This window comes from Schistocerca piceifrons, chromosome 10 (assembly GCF_021461385.2).
Source record: "Schistocerca piceifrons isolate TAMUIC-IGC-003096 chromosome 10, iqSchPice1.1, whole genome shotgun sequence".
NCBI lineage: Eukaryota > Metazoa > Arthropoda > Insecta > Orthoptera > Acrididae > Schistocerca > Schistocerca piceifrons.
The window spans coordinates 138,491,639-138,512,745 of NC_060147.1; the positions used below are offsets into that span (position 1 = coordinate 138,491,639).

Here is a 21,107-nt window from a genome sequence, read left to right on the forward strand (position 1 = left end):
TAGAAAATAAGTGTTAGTTATATTATATAAAGAAATATAGCAGCAGACCACTTTTTATTTACATTTATTTTTGCCAAGATGCATTTTTGGCCTTTGCCAATCTGCAGTTGGCTTAATATGGTACATTTTTATCATCACACTGTCAGTTACATTTTGAATGTTACATCTTGAAAAACAGATGATAATAACTTTGAGATAGACACTGACTTACACTTAAAAGTATGAAATAGTATACCCCTCTGTCCTCCACCCACTGCCACACAGTTGAATAAAATCTGCAGAGTCTCACGTAAGTTTCTTGCATGAGATGCAGTAAAAAAAAATAAGTTTCTGTTGCCACCACATTTTTTAAGTTACGTGTTGTGAGATACAAACCTCGAGTCATTTTTGATTTGAGTATTATCCCTTTGTATGCAAACTTTTTAAAAAATTATTTGGGATGGTGTGTAATTTTGTAGAATTTTTGTTTTGCGTGTTGGTAGTCCAGTTGGTAGGTATTTATTTATCGATTGTCATTTTTAATTTGTAGTACACTGTTGCTATTTTAGTTTACATATTGTCATTTGGAGATAGTGAGGGAGCTGTAGATGCTAGAAAATGGAGGGCCAAGTGGAGAAATCAAAACTTTTCTGACATACTCTTCTGTTTGTTGTAGAGAGTTTCAGGGAGAGCATAAGGGAACAAATGGCAGGAATGGGGGAAAGAAATACAGTAGAAGAAGAATGGGTAGCTTTGAGGGATGAAGTAGTGAAGGCAGCCGAGGATCAAGTAGGTAAAAAGACGAGGGCTAGTAGAAATCCTTGGGTAACGGAGGAAATATTGAATTTAATTGATGAAAGAAGAAAATATAAAAATGTAGTAAATGAAGCAGGCAAAAAGGAATACAAACATCTCAAAAATGAGATCAACAGGAAGTGCAAAGTGGTTAAGCAGGGATGGCTAGAGGATAAATGTAAGGATGTAGAGGCTTATCTCACTAGGGGTAAGATAGATACTGCCTACAGGAAAATTAAAGAGACCTTTGGAGATAAGAGAACCACTTGTATGAATATCAAGAGCTCAGATGGAAACCCAGTTCTAAGCAAAGAAGGGAAAGCAGAAACGTGGAAGGGGTATATAGAGGGTCTATATAAGGGCGATGTACTTGAGGACAATACTATGGAAATGGAAGAGGATGTAGATGAAGATGAAATGGGAGATCTGAAACTGCGTGAAGAGTTTGACAGAGCACTGAAAGACCTGAGTCGAAACAAGGCCCCAGGAGTAGACAACATTCCATTCGAACTACTGACGGCCTTGGGAGAGCCAGTCCTGACAAAACTCTACCATCTGGTGAGCAAGATGTATGAGACAGGCGAAATTCCCTCAGACTTCAAGAAGAATATAATAATTCCAATCCCAAAGAAAGCAGGTGTTGACAGATGTGAAAATTACCGAACTATCAGTTTAATAAGTCACGGCTGCAAAATACTAACATGAATTCTTTACAGACCAATGGAAAAACTAGTAGAAGCAGACCTTGGGGAAGATCAGTTTGGATTCTGTAGAAATATTGGAACACATGAGGCAATACTGACCCTACGACTAATCTTAAAAGCTAGATTAAGGAAAGGCAAACCTACATTTCTAGCATTTGTAGACTTAGAGAAAGCTTTTGACAATGTTGATTGGAATACTCTCTTTCAGATTGTGAAGGTGGCAGGGATAAAATATAGGGAGCGAAAGGCTATTTACAATTTGTATAGAAACCAAATGGCAGTTACAAGAGTTGAGGGGCATGAAAGGGAAGCAGTGATTGGGAAGGGAGTGAGACAGGGTTGTAGCCTCTCCCCGATGTTATTCAATCTGTATATTGAGCAAGCAGTAAAGGAAACAAAAGAAAAATTCGGAGTAGATATTAAAGTCCATGGAGAAGAAATAAAAACTTTGAGGTTCGCCGATGACATTTTAATTCTGTCAGAGACAGCAAAGGACTTGGAAGAGCAGTTGAACGGAATGGATGGTGTCTTGAAAGGAGGATATAAGATGAACATCAACAAAAGCAAAACGAGGATAATGGAATGTAGTCGAATTAAGTCGGGTGATGTTGAGGGTATTAGATTAGGAAATGAGAGTAGTAAAGGAGTTTTGCTATTTGGGGAGCAAAATAACTGATGATGGTCGAAATAGAGAGGATATGAAATGTAGACTGGCAATGGGAAGGAAAGCGTTTCTGAAGAAGAGAAATTTGTTAACTTCGAGTATAGATTTAAGTGTCAGGAAGTCGTTTCTGAAAGTATTTGTATGGAAGTGAAACATGGACGATAAATAGTTTGGACAAGAAGAGAATAGAAGCTTTGGAAATGTGGTGCTACAGAAGAATGCTGAAGATTAGATGGGTAGATCACATAACTAATGAGGAGGTATTGAATAGAATTGGGGTGAAGAGGAGCTTGTGGGACAACTTGACTAGAAGAAGGGATCGGTTGGTAGGACATGTTCTGAGGCATCAAGGGATCACCAATCTAGTATTGGAGGGCAGCGTGCATGGTAAAAATAGTAGAGGGAGACCAAGAGATGAATATAACAAGCAGATTCAGAAGGATGTAGGTTGCAGTAAGTACTGGGAGATGAAGCAGCTTGCACAGGATAGAGTAGCATGGAGAGCTGCATCAAACCAGTCTCAGGACTGAAGACCACAACAACAACTTCTGTTTGAGCTCAATAGTGGGGTGACAGCAGTATGGGATGGAGCGAGGCAAGAAAATGGTTGTCTCGTTTTGAGGAGGATAGTTTTGACATCAGTGACACTCCACATTCAGGAACACCTTTGGGATTTGATGAAGAGCGTTTAATAGCAATAATCAACGTCATTGTACTCGAGAAATGGCAAATGTGATGAACTGTGATCATCCCACCATCACGCAACATTTGCACGCAGTGGGGAAGTGTGCGAGTACCGTGTCATCTAAACTGGGAATCTCCAAATTACCAGAACACGAGGGCCACGTATTCTCTGAGATTAAAGAAGAAAGTTGTAGTGATATTTATTGTTGTTTTACACAAATACAATATTCAGATAAAATGTAAGATACACTTCATTATTGTTTAGTACACTTTGTGAGAGGTATGTGTGATATTTGTCTTTAGAATCCATAATTTTCTCACACTGTCGGTATGTTGTATGAGCAAAATATCTTATAAATGTGTGTCACTCATGTTGCTTCTGTTTTTAGGTTATGTAAATTTCTGCAAAGAAAATGTTTCTTCACACCACCAGATATTGCAAAATGCAGAGAATGAACTTTCGTGCAAAGTCTTTGACCTAGACATAGAAAAAAAAAACTTGTAAAACTGAGCAAGCCTTTCTTCTTTAAACTTGCCCTTCATGCTGTCATCAGCATGCTGATCAGTGATCCCCATTTGCAATGCTCCCTAAGCTTTTACCACTTCAAAAAGCCAGAGCTTTGGAAAATGTCAGTAGTGAAGTTCGTTGCAGATGACAGTGGAAAACTTGAACTGTGTTCACCTTGCAATGACTGGCAGTTGGTGAAGTGACATGTGACATTTTATGCTAAACACACACACACACAAAAAAACAGTGGTTCGAACACTGGGTTCATGTTTGGGAGCATCAAAGATCAAATTCACATTAGGCTGTAAGGTTTTATGTTCTCGATGCTTTCTCTTACATGTTCAAGATGAATGCTGGAGTGTTTCTTGCAAAAAGGATGCTGTCAATTTCCTTCCTCCTCAAGTTTGTGCTCTGTCCGTAATGCCCTGTCTTGAGCTCTGATTGATCTTTTTGCCTAGTAGTCAAAATGTTCCTCGGTGTTCCACAGTCTGTAGAGTCAGGTGATACTGTCGTCCCACGATGTTCCCAACTTTCTCCGGTTACAGTACAGCTATTAATTTTGTGCTGACACTATTTCCATATTTCGCTTCTATACAACTTAATGCTCCACAGACAAAACTCTCGTCTCATTCATTCTTTCATCTGTTCGATTATACTTTGAAATGAGAAGTTTCCTGTCTTCAGTGAGAGGGAAATGTGTACTGTCAGTCACCCTTTTTCTCACTTTGTTTGCTGTTTGTCATCTTTCTTCTGACTGGTAAATTTCTGCACATTTTGAGAAGGCGACTGTCTGAGCTGTTGGTGATATCCTTTTATTTGTTTCAAAGGTTCTCTGTATCTGTCTTACCTAATTTGTTGTTATGCCGTGACAATTTCATCCTCATCTTGATGAGTATTTGCTGCAGTTGTTTTTCCTTTTGTGCTAAGACTGCGTTCTGTTTGCAGAATGTAATACACACATTTTCTGACCTTTTGTTGGAACTTGTACTTCCACGAAGTGTTTCTGTTTGATGTTACGCTTTCAGTGATATTTAAATTAAGTGAGTTAGCCAATTTTGGCCAGTAATGTGGCCTCTCATATTCCTAAACTATTATTATACAACAACAAAATGAAATCTGTTCAGTTCTGACCACAGTGGCAATTATCGGTTACTTTGGAAGATATACTACTACCAGAAAATTAATGATAAGTATGTATTTTAATCCAGTCATAACTCAAAGTTTTGTCGTCCGTCGAATAGTGGCTTACCCTTGTTGTGGGCACAGATTAAATCATTTATTGTTAGTTTACAAATATGTTTCATGTAATTATTGCAAAATGTTTTGTTCTCTGTGTAATTCTTGCCTTAATTAAATGTGTCTTTTTCAGGATGAAATAAAAGCTATAGAGGAACTGAAACCAAAAGAAGAAAGTGAAACAGAGAAGCAAGACAAGAAGGGGGACAATGAAGGAGATAACTCGGGCAGCAAGTCGCCAGACAAGGTAAAGGCAGAGTACGGCCTATTTAGTCTGAAGCATCGGTCTGCAAGTAGGCTAGGATTTTTATAATCACTTAACTGTTTTGTATGTAGGTACCTGTGTGTAATAAATGAAATTGTTGACATGCTACATGAATACAAAAGAAGTTAAGCTCATTTTTAACTTGACCAGTCGTCGGAGAGACATTTGATAAAAAAGCTGTGATAAGAAGTGCTATGAAGTAGTGTTTGTCATACGTATTGCTTTTTCAGGGTGTACGTGCCTCGGGACAACTGGAAAATCCAGATAAAACGTGGGAATTTTTTCATCAGGGGAAAGTCTGGGAATTTAGAATTTTTGTTGCTTTAGTTAGCAGTTAAATTTTTGTAATTTTGGTTGGTTAGAACTGATACTTTACCTAACAAAGAATTTTATGTTAGCCTACTACTGCAGAATAATACTGCAGCAATAAAACGTAAATGAGAGAATAATACCAAAATAGAACTTTATTTGCAAAGAAAATGCTCCATTTACAACAACAGAATACAGTTCATATACAAGTGATGGTAAAATGTGTCAAAGGCTTGAGGACAAATACTGTGCAATACTTTGTAACAACAAACTGCTTTCGACGAGTGTAGAGCCACAACTGTTTAATTTCGAACAGGTCACGGGAAAATATTGCGAGTGGTGGTTAAAGAAGCGTTACTTTTTGTTATAACCGAGAATAACACAATAAATATATCACAGTTCTATAGTTCTTTAACACAGCACTGATACAAATAGTTCTGTCACCAAGTCCTAGGTGAACACTTTATGAAAATAATAAAAATGGATTGTGGTTATACCAATGTCCAGGAAGTGCAAGTAGAATGTGGAATTCCTGCGGAAATCACTAGTGTGTTGACATACCAAGCCTAGTGAATGTCGAAGTCAAAGTTCCTGTACGACAGCCCGATTCTAGTTCCAAATCGCAGCGAAGTCAACATCGAGCAGCAGGTACACCAGTCCGAGAGACAAAACAGTCTTCCGTGGCATACTTCTGAGTTGTGGAGTAGAACATAGTATGATAAGAACTAGCTTGTAGACATTGGTGGCAGTGAAAAATAAGGCTCCAGAAGTAATGGAGTCGGCAGCTGGGGTTGCTGTGTGTTCTGGGCTACCAATCACTGTGTGTCGTGGGTGGCCAGTCACTGTGTTTTGAAGTGTGTGGGCGAAGCCGGCCTGTGGTGCTAACAGCGGGCCAAGCGTGGAGAAATACAGCTGGCAGTGAGTTTCTTTGCCGTGTGCAATGGAGTGTGCCGTTGTTCCGTGTGGAGATTTAACTGTGGTGGATACCAAACTTTCAAAGTAAGTTTCCTTCTCTGCCAGATGAACTGTGAAAGTGCGAGAATGTGCAATGAATTTCTTAAATCACGGAGTGTTTGACCCTCATTCGAAACTTAACGCTTTGAGGATCACCAACTTAGAAAAATTTTGTGCCCAGATGACCAGCTATTGGTAACAATAAAATTTTACTGGCACACTTGTGTTTAATATATCTTAAAGGGTAATACATGCTAAAAAAGACCAAGCTTCAAGGTTAGTTTATCATATTTATTTTAGTTCTTTCATTGCTCACAAATTATGCCGTAACAGTGGCAAGAAGTATAATTATCCTTAAAGGGGGGGGCAGGTGAGTTCTTGGGCAATTTTACATATAAGTGGCGTTTTGTGGAAAAGTCAAAGTGCTCGTGGAACATGTATTCGACCATATAACTTGCAAAATGTTTGGTGCGCAGCAGTGAAATTTATAATCGTGATTGTCAGAAATGTTCAGCTGCTACAATTTGAGCTGTACACTTAGAATCGTACCCGACCACACTCTTGGGATAATAAAAGCAGCCAATATTATGTGTGAAAGTTAAACTTTTCTTGTAGCTATACTGTATGTATATCAATTTAAACCATTAACTTTTCCAGTTTATCTATTTGCACCATTTAACAGTGATGTTGCTATTGGCTGACTACATCACGTTTCCTATGCTGTGAATATATGCTGTCATTGGCTGGAGAGATCACGTGACCTGAGCTATCGCTGGCTGACAAAAGTGCATCACGCCACGCAATCTCGAAATCGGTGCTTTGGAAGCTACCGTGCTATATTTTGTAATACAAAAATTACAGTGTACTTCTTACCTTGCAGCAAACAACTTTACAAAATTAATTGTTCTTTGCTTGGTTTTGTCTCCTAAATTGCCGAGAACTTCTACACGAGTCTATAAAACCTTTACCATTGGAAGGAGTGATAAGTTTCACAGCTCCAGAGGAAAGTATATCATCGCTTAACAGGGAAAATATGTATTTTTACTTAGGGTATAGTGCATTTTCCTCCGGGAAAAAGTGTGTTTTTAAGTGGGAAATCTGGGATGGTTTTTTTTTTATACTCTGTTTTCACAGTTAGTGAGAGGCACCACAAATAACAGAATAGAGGTGCAACTCGCTTTATTGCAAGTAAGAATGTGCCGAGGACAAAATAACAGAAGTTCTGGACCAGTCTGCAACCATTAAATTTTATGTAAATTCTTTAAAGGGCGCTCACATTAGTACTGTCTTCTTGGTAAAACTGGGAAATTTTGTCTTTGAGGAGTTTGAAACAGTGAAAGATTTGCCGCAGGGATTTCTCTCTCTCTCTCTCTCTCTCAATAGTGTATGTAAGATAGGTCTCAGTATCTGAGCAAGGTAATGCTGTGGAGTGGGGTTACAGATTGGTGGCACATACCTCCATAAAATTGTTGTTTGCATACAAGCAACTGAGATAACTGCTTATGCTAAAGACATTATTTGCATGATTTGGAAGCTGGAAGATGAGGGGCCTCAAAATTAATCGCAAAGGTAGGGTATTTGATAATGTTATCTGATGAATACGACTCGAATATTGGTGTGAACATAGTCGAGACTTGCAAAGAATCCAAATATCTTAGGTCTCAGTGTGATAAGCAGAAGCATCTATCTTGTGAAAAGGATGTAGAGCACCAAATGAACTGTAGTCTAGATGACTGTATGACAACTAAATGGTGTAACGTGGAGCAAATGTATAAGAAATGAATATATTACACAATTATTGGGAAAATAATGGTCTATAATTAAGAAGAATGTTAGCTGAAACTGAGGAAGGACATTACAAAGTTTGGAGATGGACATATTGTGAAGAAGTTACGGATTATCGCAGTTGGTATGTGTCCCAAATACAACTCTGGAAGAAAGAACAAATATGATACTAATAGGATAGAATGAGACGAGGTGCTGTGGTTCGGATGTTGTACAAAGATTGAGTAATTTGAATGGTGATCAGTTGTTCTGTTTGGAAAAGATTGAATTGTTGTGTACAGAAACCACACAAGTGTACTATTTCTTGCAACAATTTTATGCCATTAATGGACTGGTCTGGGATTGGCACACCATGTGCATAAATTGTGGGAATTTGATGCCTCATCTCAGAAGACATTAGGCTGATAGGAAACTATGCCAATTGCAGAAACTACAGAAGTCAGTGAAAAATGCTGAAGATTCGATGATTAAACCGATTAATCAGTGAAGAGGTTCTGAGTCTAAATGGGAAGAGGAGACATTTATGGCACGGAACCACAGGAGGTAAAAAATATAGGAGGAGACAAATGCTCAACTACAGTAGGCACGTCCAAATGGGTATAGGCTGCAGTAATTACACAGAGATGAAGAGGCTTGCACAGGATAGACTAGCACGGACAGATGCATCAAACGAGTCTCGAGATCGGAGACCACGAGCGAGCGCCTCTCGTCTCCCGTGCCGGGGTCCCGGCAGTTTTAGTGTCACATTTCTAGAAGTCTGTATGACAGTGCAGAGTATTTGTCCTCTTTTTGAGTTTAGGTACAGTTATCGTAGTGTTCCTAACGACTACCGCTCACGAATTCTGCCCCGTTTCAGGAGCAGGTGGCCGGTGACGATGCCGACGGGAGCGACTCCGAGGTGCTGAACATGCTGCCGTTACCGGGTGACCTACTGGACACCGACCTCGTCGACACGATCATGAACGAGGACGATGACGACATCGCGAAAACTGGGGATAACCTCGACGAAATTGGCGGTAAGCTCACGTGGCGGTACTTCGAAGAAATTATTTTTGTGTTGCAGTTGGGGCTCGTGGCACCTGTGAAAATGGGCTAGTGACTATTGTCACTTTACTTAGATGGGTTGCTGCAATTAAATTTTGTTCTTTCATTTTGCGATAGACTAGAGGATTTTCAGATTGTACTCAAAAAGTAGGTTCGTTTTCTCCGATTACATTCGGGTGGTCTCGGTAACGTGTACTCTGATCTCTGATCTCTTACGTCTGGCCGTCAGAAAGTTGGGCCAGTTTTTGCAGTGAGACTCTCACTCGATCTTCAAGTTGTACTCTTGCCAGTGTAAGTGAGCCATCAGATTGAAAGCCCTCAGGTGGCGGGGCTAGGACGATGGGAAGACGATCAGTTTATTCTTGTCATTTGTAATTATAAAATGTCTCAGTTGTACCTAATTTATACAACAGTTCAATCTTACTTCACATTATTCTTCAGATTGTATAAAAATTATGTTCCAGAACTATGATCTAAAAAGATGATTGTTTTTGAAATATTTACACACTGTACCACTGTGCACCACAGGGAGTGCGCATTTGTAGTACGGTGGCTCTAGGTCGCGGTACGAAATAACATTCTTTGTAATAAACTTGGGCACTCCTTCCACTGGTGTTTCAGCATACTGAATGATTCAGCTCATCCACATCTGCCCGTCACACACCTGTAGATTGTTGGCCCTAAGAAGGAAAAGCTTACATTATTTGAGAACACGCTGAGGCCTCAGTTGAACTGAATTAGGAATTGCAGCCTCGGGAGTCGGGCTGGGAGCTGCCACTACAGGACAGTGCCACAACTCGTGAGCTGAGCTGTCATCTCTCCCGTCCTCTCTCTAGGGAATGCTGGTCCCGAGAGGTGTGTGGTGGGGAAAGAGGTATCGGCCGAGGAAATTTCGAATGGGTCACGAGTTATTTGTGGGTAGATTGGCTAGTAAAAGAATCTGTACAAGTTATAAAAATGTATATATGTACGGTTGTGTGTATGCACGTACATTTGTATGTTCAACATCTCCTCCTAAACCACTTAACCGATTTCAACCAAATTTGGTACACGTATCACCTGCTGCTGTCTGGCAGGAATCACTACGGGTGTAAGAATGCCTTGTAACCCACGACACGCAAAAATCCGTACTTCAGTCTTTCAGAATCCGAAAATGGGAGCCCTTAGAGATTTACAACAAACTTTATATGTAATTTCAAACCTTTAAGAAACTTTTTCTCGCCGATGACTTCCACAAAATGATGAAAGGAAAAAGTTTATCGCTTACTAAATTTTCGCTACTTGTGCAGTAAAACTCCCACGTGAAGCGGCGTGTTTTAATTTATTCCTTCTTTACTACTAATTTTATGAATGTACTAGAAAAGTTACATCATTGTATTACACTTAGTTTGAGAGATACGGTGTCATAAACAACTGAGAACTGTGAAAAACTACTGTGTCATAGAAGACATTTAAATTTATTGCTTCATTGCTACTAACTTTATTCACAACACATTTCAGAGACAGTAGCCACATATAACATTAGATGTACCAGCAAAATTATGTCATTACACGGCACACAGTTCAGGAAATGTGACATCGTAAGCACTGAGCTGCTCTAAAACGAAACTGCAGTCCGAAATTCGCTTGACGTACAGGTGAAACTTGCTCACAATTACGTGTGAAGTATGATAAATATATGTGAAATGTATTTGACACGAGCATATGCGAGCAAAACCACGGACGAAGAGCTCGTACTTAACCCCCGGAACAATTTCGATCAGATTGGTACACAGATTAGTTACAATTTGGAAAGAAATATTGTAGGGGTAAGAACCACTAGCTGTGTGTTGTCGTGAGTGTGATAATGTGGAGATTGAAGAGGGGGAGGAGGAGACAGCCACAGATAGGTGGAGAGAGGGGGACAGAAAGAGGTGAGAGTAGGAGGTGGGCAGAGAAAGTGAAGGGGAAGAGATGGACAGAGATGGGGAGTAAGAGAGGGAGAGGAGGAAGTGGAACTAGGAAGCAAAAGGGAGGAGATGAACAGTGCGAGGGGGCGTGGGATTTGGACGGGGGGAGGCGGAGGACGAGGTGGAATTATAGGAGGGAATGGAGGAGGTGTAAAATTGGAGGGGGAAGGAAGAGATGGACAGAGAGATGAAGGAGAAGATTGGAGTAAATACATACCCGGGCAATGCTGGGTACTCAGCTGGTTTCCTCTAAAAGACTGAGGTGCAGCTCGAGTTTGAGTGTGGCAGACAGTGTGACGCTGTCCTGTGCAGCCGGAGAATGTAACATTTCAGGGGTATCGGTGTCAGATCCTATCTCTTTACTTACATCTGTGTAACTGGTTTCGAGATTCATGTATAAAATCGGGGAAGTATTTAAAACGTCTTAGTAAAAACTGTAAGTGTGCTTAACTCGAGCAGTTTGGACGCCGTGACTTTTCACTTTGTGTGCCCCAGCCAGTCTGTGTCTGTAACTGGTGTGGAGTTAAGGCCAGTTGCATAAATTAAATTTTTCTAGTGTACTCAGACTGTTGGCATAGTACTAACATTTTGTGCCAGAAAAACCGGGTCTTTTCTGTTACCAATTTTATGTTTAATCTGTGGCCCTTAAGTGATTTTCCAACACAGTGTGCTTGTATTAATTGTGTGTTTGTCATGTTTGGAAGCGGATAACTTTGTTCGAATCTTTTTTTCTGTTTACGTAATGTGAAGTGAAAAACGTGTTTACTGTGTCGTGTAACTCTAGAGAGAGCAGCAGTGTCACTTAATATTTCTTTCGCAGAAGACTCGGAGTTGAATGACTCACTTCCTATAACAGACGGTGGGGCAGACGTTTCGGGGACCAGTCAGAAGGACGAGCTCACGGACATCTTGAGTCCGCACTTTAACCTCGAGTCTATGGTGCGAGACACTGGTACGTTGCCTAGGTATTTTGTTCGTGTGTTTCTTTAAAATATGCCCTCAATTTTAGTTGTGATATACAATTATTGCACTTTCAGTATTTCAGTAATACACTCCTGGAAATTGAAATAAGAACACCGTGAATTCATTGTCCCAGGAAGGGGAAACTTTATTGACACATTCCTGGGGTCAGATACATCACATGATCACACTGACAGAACCACAGGCACATAGACACAGGCAACAGAGCATGCACAATGTCGGCACTAGTACAGTGTATATCCACCTTTCGCAGCAATGCAGGCTGCTATTCTCCCATGGAAACGATCGTAGAGATGCTGGATGTAGTCCTGTGGAACGGCTTGCCATGCCATTTCCACCTGGCGCCTCAGTTGGACCAGCATTCGTGCTGGACGTGCAGACCGCGTGAGATGACGCTTCATCCAATCCCAAACATGCTCAATGGAGGACAGATCGGGAGATCTTGCTGGCCAGGGTAGTTGACTTACACCTTCTAGAGCACGTTGGGTGGCACGGGATATATGTGGACGTGCATTGTCCTGTTGGAACAGCAAGTTCCCTTGCCGGTCTAGGAATGGTAGAACGATGGGTTCGATGACGGTTTGGATGTACCGTGCACTATTCAGTGTCCCCTCGACGATCATCAGTGGTGTACGGCCAGTGTAGGAGATCGCTCCCCACACCATGATGCCGGGTGTTGGCCCTGTGTGCCTCGGTCGTATGCAGTCCTGATTGTGGAGCTCACCTGCACGGCGCCAAACACGCATACGACCATCATTGGCACCAAGGCAGAAGCGACTCTCATCGCTGAAGACGACACATCTCCATTCGTCCCTCCATTCACGCCTGTTGCGACACCACTGGAGGCGGGCTGCACGATGTTGGGGCATGAGCGGAAGACGGCCTAACAGTGTGCGGGACCGTAGCGCAGCTTCATGGAGACGGTTGCGCATGGTCCTCGCCGATACCCCAGGAGCAACAGTGTCCCTAATTTGCTGGGAAGTGGCGGTGCGGTCCCCTATGGCACTGCGTAGGATCCTACGGTCATGGCGTGCATCCGTGCGTCGCTGCGGTCCGGTCCCAGGTCGACGGGCACGTGCACCTTCCGCCGACCACTGGCGACAACATCGATGTACTGTGGAGACCTCACGCCCCACGTGTTGAGCAATTCGGCGGTACATCCACCCGGCCTCCCGCATGCCCACTATACGCCCTCGCTCAAAGTCCGTCAACTGCACATACGGTTCACGTCCACGCTGTCGCGGCATGCTACCAGTGTTAAAGACTGCGATGGAGCTCCGTATGCCACGGCAAACTGGCTGACACTGACGGCGGCGGTGCACAAATGCTGCGCAGCTAGCGCCATTCGACGGCCAACACCGTGGTTCCTGGTGTGTCCGCTGTGCCGTGCGTGTGATCATTGCTTGTACAGCCCTCTCGCAGTGTCCGGAGCAAGTATGGTGGGTCTGACACACCGGTGTCAATGTGTTCTTTTTTCCATTTCCAGGAGTGTAAATATAAGCAGTTTGTGACAAGTACACCTCAGCTATTTCTGACAGTGCTCTTTAATTATTACCGAAAGTGTAACTGTATTTCTACTCGAGCAACTTGTTCTCGGAGCAGTTTGAGGGATGTTTTTAAATGTAATTTGTATTTAATAATTTTGGGTATAGGTTAACCTCAGGTTTGTTAGTTAACATATATTTTACAATTGTCCTAGACCAAATATTAACATATATTTTACAATTGTCCTAGACCAAATATTAACATATATTTTACAATTGTCTTAGACCAAATATTCGTCATTTCAAATCCGCCGACACGGACGTAGCCGTAATATTCGCATACGGGAGCTATAATTGCGAAGTGAAATTTGTGTCTCTTAATTGTGAGAGGTTTGTAAGGGTTCAAATATAAACTGTCTACATAAAATGGAAAATAATTAGAAATGAAAGTTAAAACCGTGTGACGTTAAATTAAGTACTCGAGACAGTACGGTGGACAGAACACGTTGTTGTTGTTGTGGTCTTCAGTCCTGAGACTGGTTTGATGCAGCTCTCCATGCTACTCTATCCTGTGCAAGCTTTTTCATCTCCCAGTACCTACTGCAACCTACATCCTTCTGAATCTGCTTAGTGTATTCATCTCTTGGTCTCCCTCTACGATTTTTACCCTCCACGCTGCCCTCCAATACTAAATTGGTGATCCCTTGATGCCTCAGAACATGTCCTACCAACCGATCCCTTCTTCTGGTCAAGTTGTGCCACAAACTTCTCTTCTCCCCAATCCTATTCAATACTTCCACATTATTTATGTGATCTACCTATCTAATCTTCAGCATTCTCCTGTAGCACCACATTTCGAAAGCTTCTATTCTCTTCTTGTCGAAACTATTTATCGTCCATGTTTCACTTCCATACATGGCTACACTCCATACGAATACTTTCAGAAATGACTTCCTGACACTTAAATCAATACTGGATGTTAACAAATTTCTCTTCTTCAGAAACGCTTTCCTTGCCATTGCCAGCCTACATTTTATATCCTCTCTATTTCGACCATCATCAGTTATTTTGCTCCCCAAATAGCAAAACTCCTTTACTACTTTAAGTGCCTCATTTCCTGATCTAATTCCCTCAGCATCACCCGACGTAATTAGACTACATTCCATTATTCTTGTTTTGCTTTTGTTGATGTTCATCTTATATCCTCCTTTCAAGACACTGTCCATTCCATTCAACTGCTCTTCCAAGTCCTTTGCTGTCTCTGACAGAATTACAATGTCATCGGCGAACCTCAAAGTTTTTATTTCTTCTCCATGAATTTTAATACCTACTCCGAACTTTTCTTTTGTTTCCTTTACTGCTTGCTCAATATACAGATTGAACAACATCGGGGAGAGGCTACAACCCTGTCTTACTCCCTTCCCAACCACTGCTTCCCTTTCATGTCCCTCGACTCTTATAACTGCCATCTGGTTTCTGTACAAATTGTAAATAGCCTTTCGCTCCCTGTATTTTACCCCTGCCACCTTTAAAATGTGAAAGAGAGTATTCCAGTCAACATTGTCAAAAGCTTTCTCTAAGTCTACAAATGCTAGAAACGTAGGTTTGCCTTTCCTTAATCTTTCTTCTAAGATAAGTCGTAAGGTCAGTATTGCCTCACGTGTTCCAGTGTTTCTACGGAATCCAAACTGATCTTCCCCGAGGTTGGCTTCTACTAGTTTTTCCATTCGTCTGTAAAGAACACGTACAAGTTGGAATAATACTGAAGGAGAAATGCCACTCACTGTTACTGCTTCTATTTCCATTTTCACTCTGAAACTGTTTTGCAGTGTGTGCTAATTCCAGCTGCAGCACAGAAAAAGAAAACTTCACTACTGACACGATAATTTTTTAGATGAAATAATTCTGTGTGGTGCTGTGTTACAAGAAGTGCACACAACATTTTCATCGAGATTTTTAGATAGAATTCGTGCACCAAATTCGTTAAATGATTCGTCAAACTGTACAGTTTCAGTTTTTTCATTTTCCGGTCGCAGGTCTCCCCAACATGGACAGCCGTGACGTGGAGGAAATCATCAAAGGAGTGCTGACAGACGAAGAGTCCCAGGAGTCGGTGTTTCCCACGGGAGCTGCCGCCGCCCAGCAGTCTTCAGGTCTGTTAAAATGTTATCGGTAGGATGACTTGAGCTGGTTCTTGCCCCAGTAATGGATTTATCACAGCTTTTTACGTGGTACATAAAATTGGAGGTCGACAGGTCTTCTTTCCGAGAGTAATTGCTAAATGGCAGGAGGCTTGTTAGGAAAAGGTGAGAAAAATACTGTTTGAGAAGTGGTTTTTACATTGGGTGAGGAGGGATAGTAACTATTCTGGCTTTGATTTTATTGAGTAGGTATAAGAGATTTGTCCCAAAACTAATCAAAATGATTTAGGAAAACTGTTAGAATTGGCTAGCAGGGACTCGATGCCACAAACGTATCCTCACAGATGATACGATCGAGAAACTTTCCGAAAGTATCTTATTTGATTTTATAAGAATATCAAACTTTTATACATCTCTCTTTCTGTCCCCCCCCCCCCTCCCCCCCCCCCTTTTCCCCAGGACAACGTACTGAAAATATTTTAAAGACACGGAATTGTACTTTTTTGTGTTTTCTCTTCCAGGAGTGCAGCCCAACGCAGCTCTGCAGAGGACGCAGGTGGGGGGACCGCTGCCACCTGTCGTACCTTCGAGCCTGTCGTCGCCATCGCCCTACCATTCCGAGTACAGCAAGTAGGAAAACTTGTGCTGTCCTTCATTTTGATCCGTATCGCGTCTTTTTGTTTTACTGAGTGCATTCTGCATTACTGGAAATGTGTGAACCACTGCAGTCATCCGTTTAAGAAAACCTTAGATGCCACTAAAAATTGCCATTTCAGTACCAAACTGTAATACCTATAGTATCTTTGTAGATAAAAAGTAAAACCACACTATCATTCCTCTGCCTATTATGCCTCACCTCATTTCAATGTATCGAACTATTTAAGAAACATTTTTTGAAATACGCAGATATTTAGCACGTGCTTCTATTTGTGTAAAACAATTCTACAAACAGTGCTATCTTGTAATAGAGATCGAGCATACGACATAACAACTTTGTACGTATCGCACAGGCACTGAGTTTATTTGACGTACCACGTGCGTGACTTCAACTTTTGGGCAGTGCTCCCCTTGTGAGTCCATTGTGCTTTACTGTCTGTGTTCGTTTTGTTTCACTACAAAGCCAGTGCCCTACGCGTCATAGTCAGTCGTGTCTCTCCGCAGCTCGGACAGGTGGGCCACCAAAATACTGCGCGGGAGAATGGACCTCGCATAATGTGATTACAGTCGTTACTAATTTTGGCCGTACGTTGTCTGTCTTCAGAATTTGTACGTCACAGCTGGCTTACAGCGAACATTGTGTTCGCGATACACGTTGTTGTGAAGTAAATGAGTGTGTTAAGTTCTGGAAGGATTATTTGCCACTTGCTGCCTGTAACGTTGGATTTAGAAGGTAGCTGATGTGTGGCGAAAACCACTATTATGATAGTGTTCTGCAATTATGTCTAAAAAAATAATAATAATACATTCATTAATGCCAATCACATTTCTTCGTAAACAGAGTATAGTGTAGATGGAGTATAGTGTTTCAAGAAGAATTAACTCTAAGCTAGACATCTAGAAACAGATCACCTCCTTGTGGTGTCTATCCAATGTTGATTAGATAGTTATATACCCGTGTGTTCATTTGTGTGACGTTCAGCATTGGGTGAAGATTTTTGGTTGGCGGGTCGTGCACATTCACAGCTCTCATAAAGATAAGTGTTTAATTGAGTAATAACAATTAATTTAGGCAATATTACATCAAAATTAAGTAAATTAATACCTATTGTAAGTTATAAAGTGAAGGGTTCACATTTTTTGTGTATTTTCTGAAAAAAGAAAACATTTCATAGGTGCGAGTTTTGGACTAGGATTTGTTTACTTTGTGATATACTGTAAGTTAGTGTATTCTTATACGCTATCCATTTGATTCTCTAGTAAGTAGTCGAAGTGAAAAGTACCGAAATAAGTGGAAACTTTATATAGTGTAGGCTCAGTTCTTTGTTTACTTTTTTGTTTTGTCACGTAAACAATACAGGTTATACGAAGCTATTTTTTTTTTAACTCAGACTAAAGCTAAAATTTGTTTGCCATGACTTTCCATAGGATTGTTAGTTCCGGGGTGTGGTGTGAGGGTTGTTGCAGTTCCTTTCATGTGGGTGACCGTAGCAGCGTGGGAATTGGGGAAATAAACAAGGCTCATTGCTTGTGTAGGATTTCCTTTAGAGATAGGAAGATAGTGGAACAGGAGGAGAAGATTGCTGCCCTTCAGGCGGAACTAGATAAAGCGAAACAAGATCTAGAAAGGTTAAGGGGGGAGAAGAGGTGGGAAGTGACAACAGTTTATGGAAGAAATAGGAATAGGACGTTCTCAGACATTGTGACTGTGAATGTGGAAAACAGGTTTGATCTGTTGTCACAGTTGGAAACTGATGAGCCACAAATATATGTAGGAGTAGACAGGTCACAACGAACTTTCAAAAAGTGTTTGAAAGAAGTCAGGAATAGCTATGAAGAAGAAGAAAGTTTTGTTGTTAGGTAGTTCACGTGGTAGAGGTGTTGGCCGACTGTTGCAGGATGAACTAGGGTCAGGTTACTAGGTCACAAGCTTTTTTAAACCTAGTGCAAGCCTGGGTTAGGTGATAGAGGCTGTAGGTTCACTTTGTAAAGACTTCACAAAGGAAGACACTATGGTAATAGCAGGTGGGGCTGGCAACAGCGTAGCTAGGAACCCTAATTATTCAATTGAGAGTGATCTGGTAAACATAGCTTCAGCAACAAGACATACTGATGTTGGGCTTGTGTCTGTTCTGAGGTGCCATTACCGACCTCATTTAAACTCTTCTGTTAGGAGAGTTAATTTAGAGGTGGAACGGCTGCTTGGATCAGATAAGGATTCTCATATTGGTGTGGTTCCTGTTGACTCTATCAGCAGGTGGGACTATACTAGGCATGGCCTTCACCTCAACAGGAAAGGGAGGGAAAAACTGTCTGGGCTAATAAAAATTACTGAAAGGGGTGGGGGGTTAACTGTCACAAGTGGTAAAATACCAGTGGTTACTAGTGACAGATGAGCAGGTTTTTTAGGGTAGGGAGGGCAGAAACAAAAGATGTTCAGAGACAGGCGGAAAATGACATTCACATTGATAAAACAGGCAGCCAGAAAGCAAACTTTGATGTACACAATTCATGCTGACAGCCTCTGATTGAAACTGTTGTTGTTGTTGTTGTTGTTGTTGTTGTCTTCAGTCCTGAGACTGGTTTGATGCAGCTCTCCATGCTACTCTATCCTGTGCAAGCTTCTTCATCTCCCAGTACTTACTGCAACCTACATCCTTCTGAATCTGCTTAGTGTATTCATCTCTTGGTCTCCCTCTATGATTTTTACCCTCCAAGCTGCCCTCCAATGCTAAATTGGTGATCCCTTGATGCCTCAGAACAGGTCCTACCAACCGGTCCCTTCTTCTTGTCAGGTTGTGTCACAAACATTTGTATTCCTTTTTGCCTGCTTCATTTACTGCATTTTTATATTTTCTCCTTTCATCAATTAAATTCAATATTTCTTCTGTTATCAAGGAACCATGGACCTTGCCGTTGGTGGGGAGGCTTGTGTGCCTCAGCGATACAGATAGCTGTACCGTAGGTGCAACCACAACGGAGGGGTATCTGTTGAGAGGCCAGACAAACGTGTGCTTCCTGAAGAGGGGCAGCAGCCTTTTCAGTAGTTGCAAGGGCAACAGTCTTGATGTTTGACTGATCTGGCCTTGTAACAATAACCAAAATAGTCTTGCTATGCTGGTACTGCGAACGGCTGAAAGCAAGGGGAAATTACAGCCGTAATTTTTCCCGAGGGCATGCAGCTTTACAGTACGGTTAAATGATGATGGTGTCCTCTTGGGTAAAATATTCCGGATAAAATAGTCCCCCATTCGGATCTCCGGGCGGGGACTACTCAAGAGGATGTCGTTATCAGGAGAAAGAAAACTGGCGTTCTACGGAACGGAGCGTGGAATGTCAGATCACTTAATCGGGCAGGTAGGTTAGAAAATTTAAAAAGGGAAATGGATAGGTTAAAGTTAGATACAGTGGGAATTAGTGAAATTCGGTGGCAGGAGGAACAAGACTTCTGGTCAGGTGCCTACAGGGTTATAAACACAAAATCAAATAGGGGTAATGCAGGAGTAGGTTTACTAATGAATAGGAAAATAGGAATGCGGGTAAACTACTACAAACAGCATAGTGAACGCATTATTGTGGCCAAGATAGATCCGAAGCCTACACCTACTACAGTAGTACAAGTTTATATGCCAACTAGCTCTGCAGATGACGAAGAAATTCAAGAAATGTACGATAAAATAAAAGAAATTATTCAGGTAGTGAAGGGTGATGAAAATTTAATAGTCATGGGTGACTGGAATTCGGTAGTAGGAAAAGGGAGAGAAGGAAACGTAGTAGGTGAATATGGATTGGGGCTAAAAAATGAAAGAGGAAGCCGCCTGGTAGAATTTTGCACAGAGCAAAACTTAATCATAGCTAACACTTGGTTTAAGAATCATGAAAGAAGGTTGTATACATGGAAGAACCCTGGAGATACTAAAAGGTATCAGATAGATTATATAAAGGTAAGACAGAGATTTAGGAACCAGGTTTTAAATTGTAAGACATTTCCAGGGGCTGATGTGGACTATGACCTGTAGATTAAAACTGAAGAAACTGCAAAAAGGTGGGATTTTAAGGAGATGGGACCTGGGTAACCTGAAAGAACCAGAGGTTGTACAGAGTTTCAGGGAGAGCATAAGGGAACAATTGACAGGAATGGGGGAAAGAAATACAGTAGAAGAAGAGTGGGTAGCTTTGAGGGATGAAGTAGTGAAGGCAGCAGAGGAGCAAGTAGGTAAAAAGACGAGGGCTAGAAGAAATCCTTGGGTAAGAGAAGAAATATTGAATTTAATTGATGAAAGGAGAAAATATAAAAATGCAGTAAATGAAGCAGGCAAAAAGGAATACAAACATCTCAAAAATGAGATCGACAGGAAGTGCAAAATGGTTAAGCAGGGATGGTTAGAGGACAAATGTAAGGATGTAGAGGCTTATCTCACTAGGGGTAAGATAGATACTGCATACAGGAAAATTAAAGAGACATTTGGAGATAAGAGAACCACTTGTATGAACATCAAGAGCTCAGATGGAAACCCAGTTCTAAGCAAAGAAGGGAAAACAGAAAGGTGGAAGCAGTATATAGAGGGTCTATACAAGGGAGATATACTGGAGGACAATATTATGGAAATGGAAGAGGATGTAGATGAAGATGAAATGGGAGATAAAGATACTGCGCGAAGAGTTTGACAGAGCACTGAAAGACCTGATCGAAACAAGGCTCTGGAGTAGACAACATTCCATTGGAACTACTGACGGCCTTGGGAGAGCCAGTCCTGACAAAACTCTACCATCTGGTGAGCAAGATGTATAAAACAGGTGAAATACCCTCAGACTTCAAGAAGAATATAATAATTCTAATCCCAAAGAAAGTAGGTGTTGACAGATGTGAAAATTACTGAACAATCAGTTTAATAAGCCACAGCTCCAAAATACTAACACGAATTCTTTACAGACAAATGGAAAAACTAGTAGAAGCCGACCTCGGGG

The 21,107-nt window shown here is 41.3% G+C and overlaps 1 protein-coding gene across 1 annotated transcript in view; it reads left to right on the forward strand.

The window, feature by feature from the left end:
- The window catches only part of LOC124718777 (histone-lysine N-methyltransferase 2C-like), a 434,091-nt gene that overhangs the window by 82,545 nt on the left and 330,439 nt on the right, over positions 1–21,107 (forward strand). The window contains exons 21-25 of the mRNA XM_047244388.1: positions 4,704–4,817; positions 8,740–8,899; positions 11,697–11,828; positions 15,378–15,494; positions 16,004–16,112. Coding sequence (XP_047100344.1) covers positions 4,704–4,817; positions 8,740–8,899; positions 11,697–11,828; positions 15,378–15,494; positions 16,004–16,112 — 632 coding nt within the window. The remainder of the gene's footprint in view (positions 1–4,703; positions 4,818–8,739; positions 8,900–11,696; positions 11,829–15,377; positions 15,495–16,003; positions 16,113–21,107) is intronic.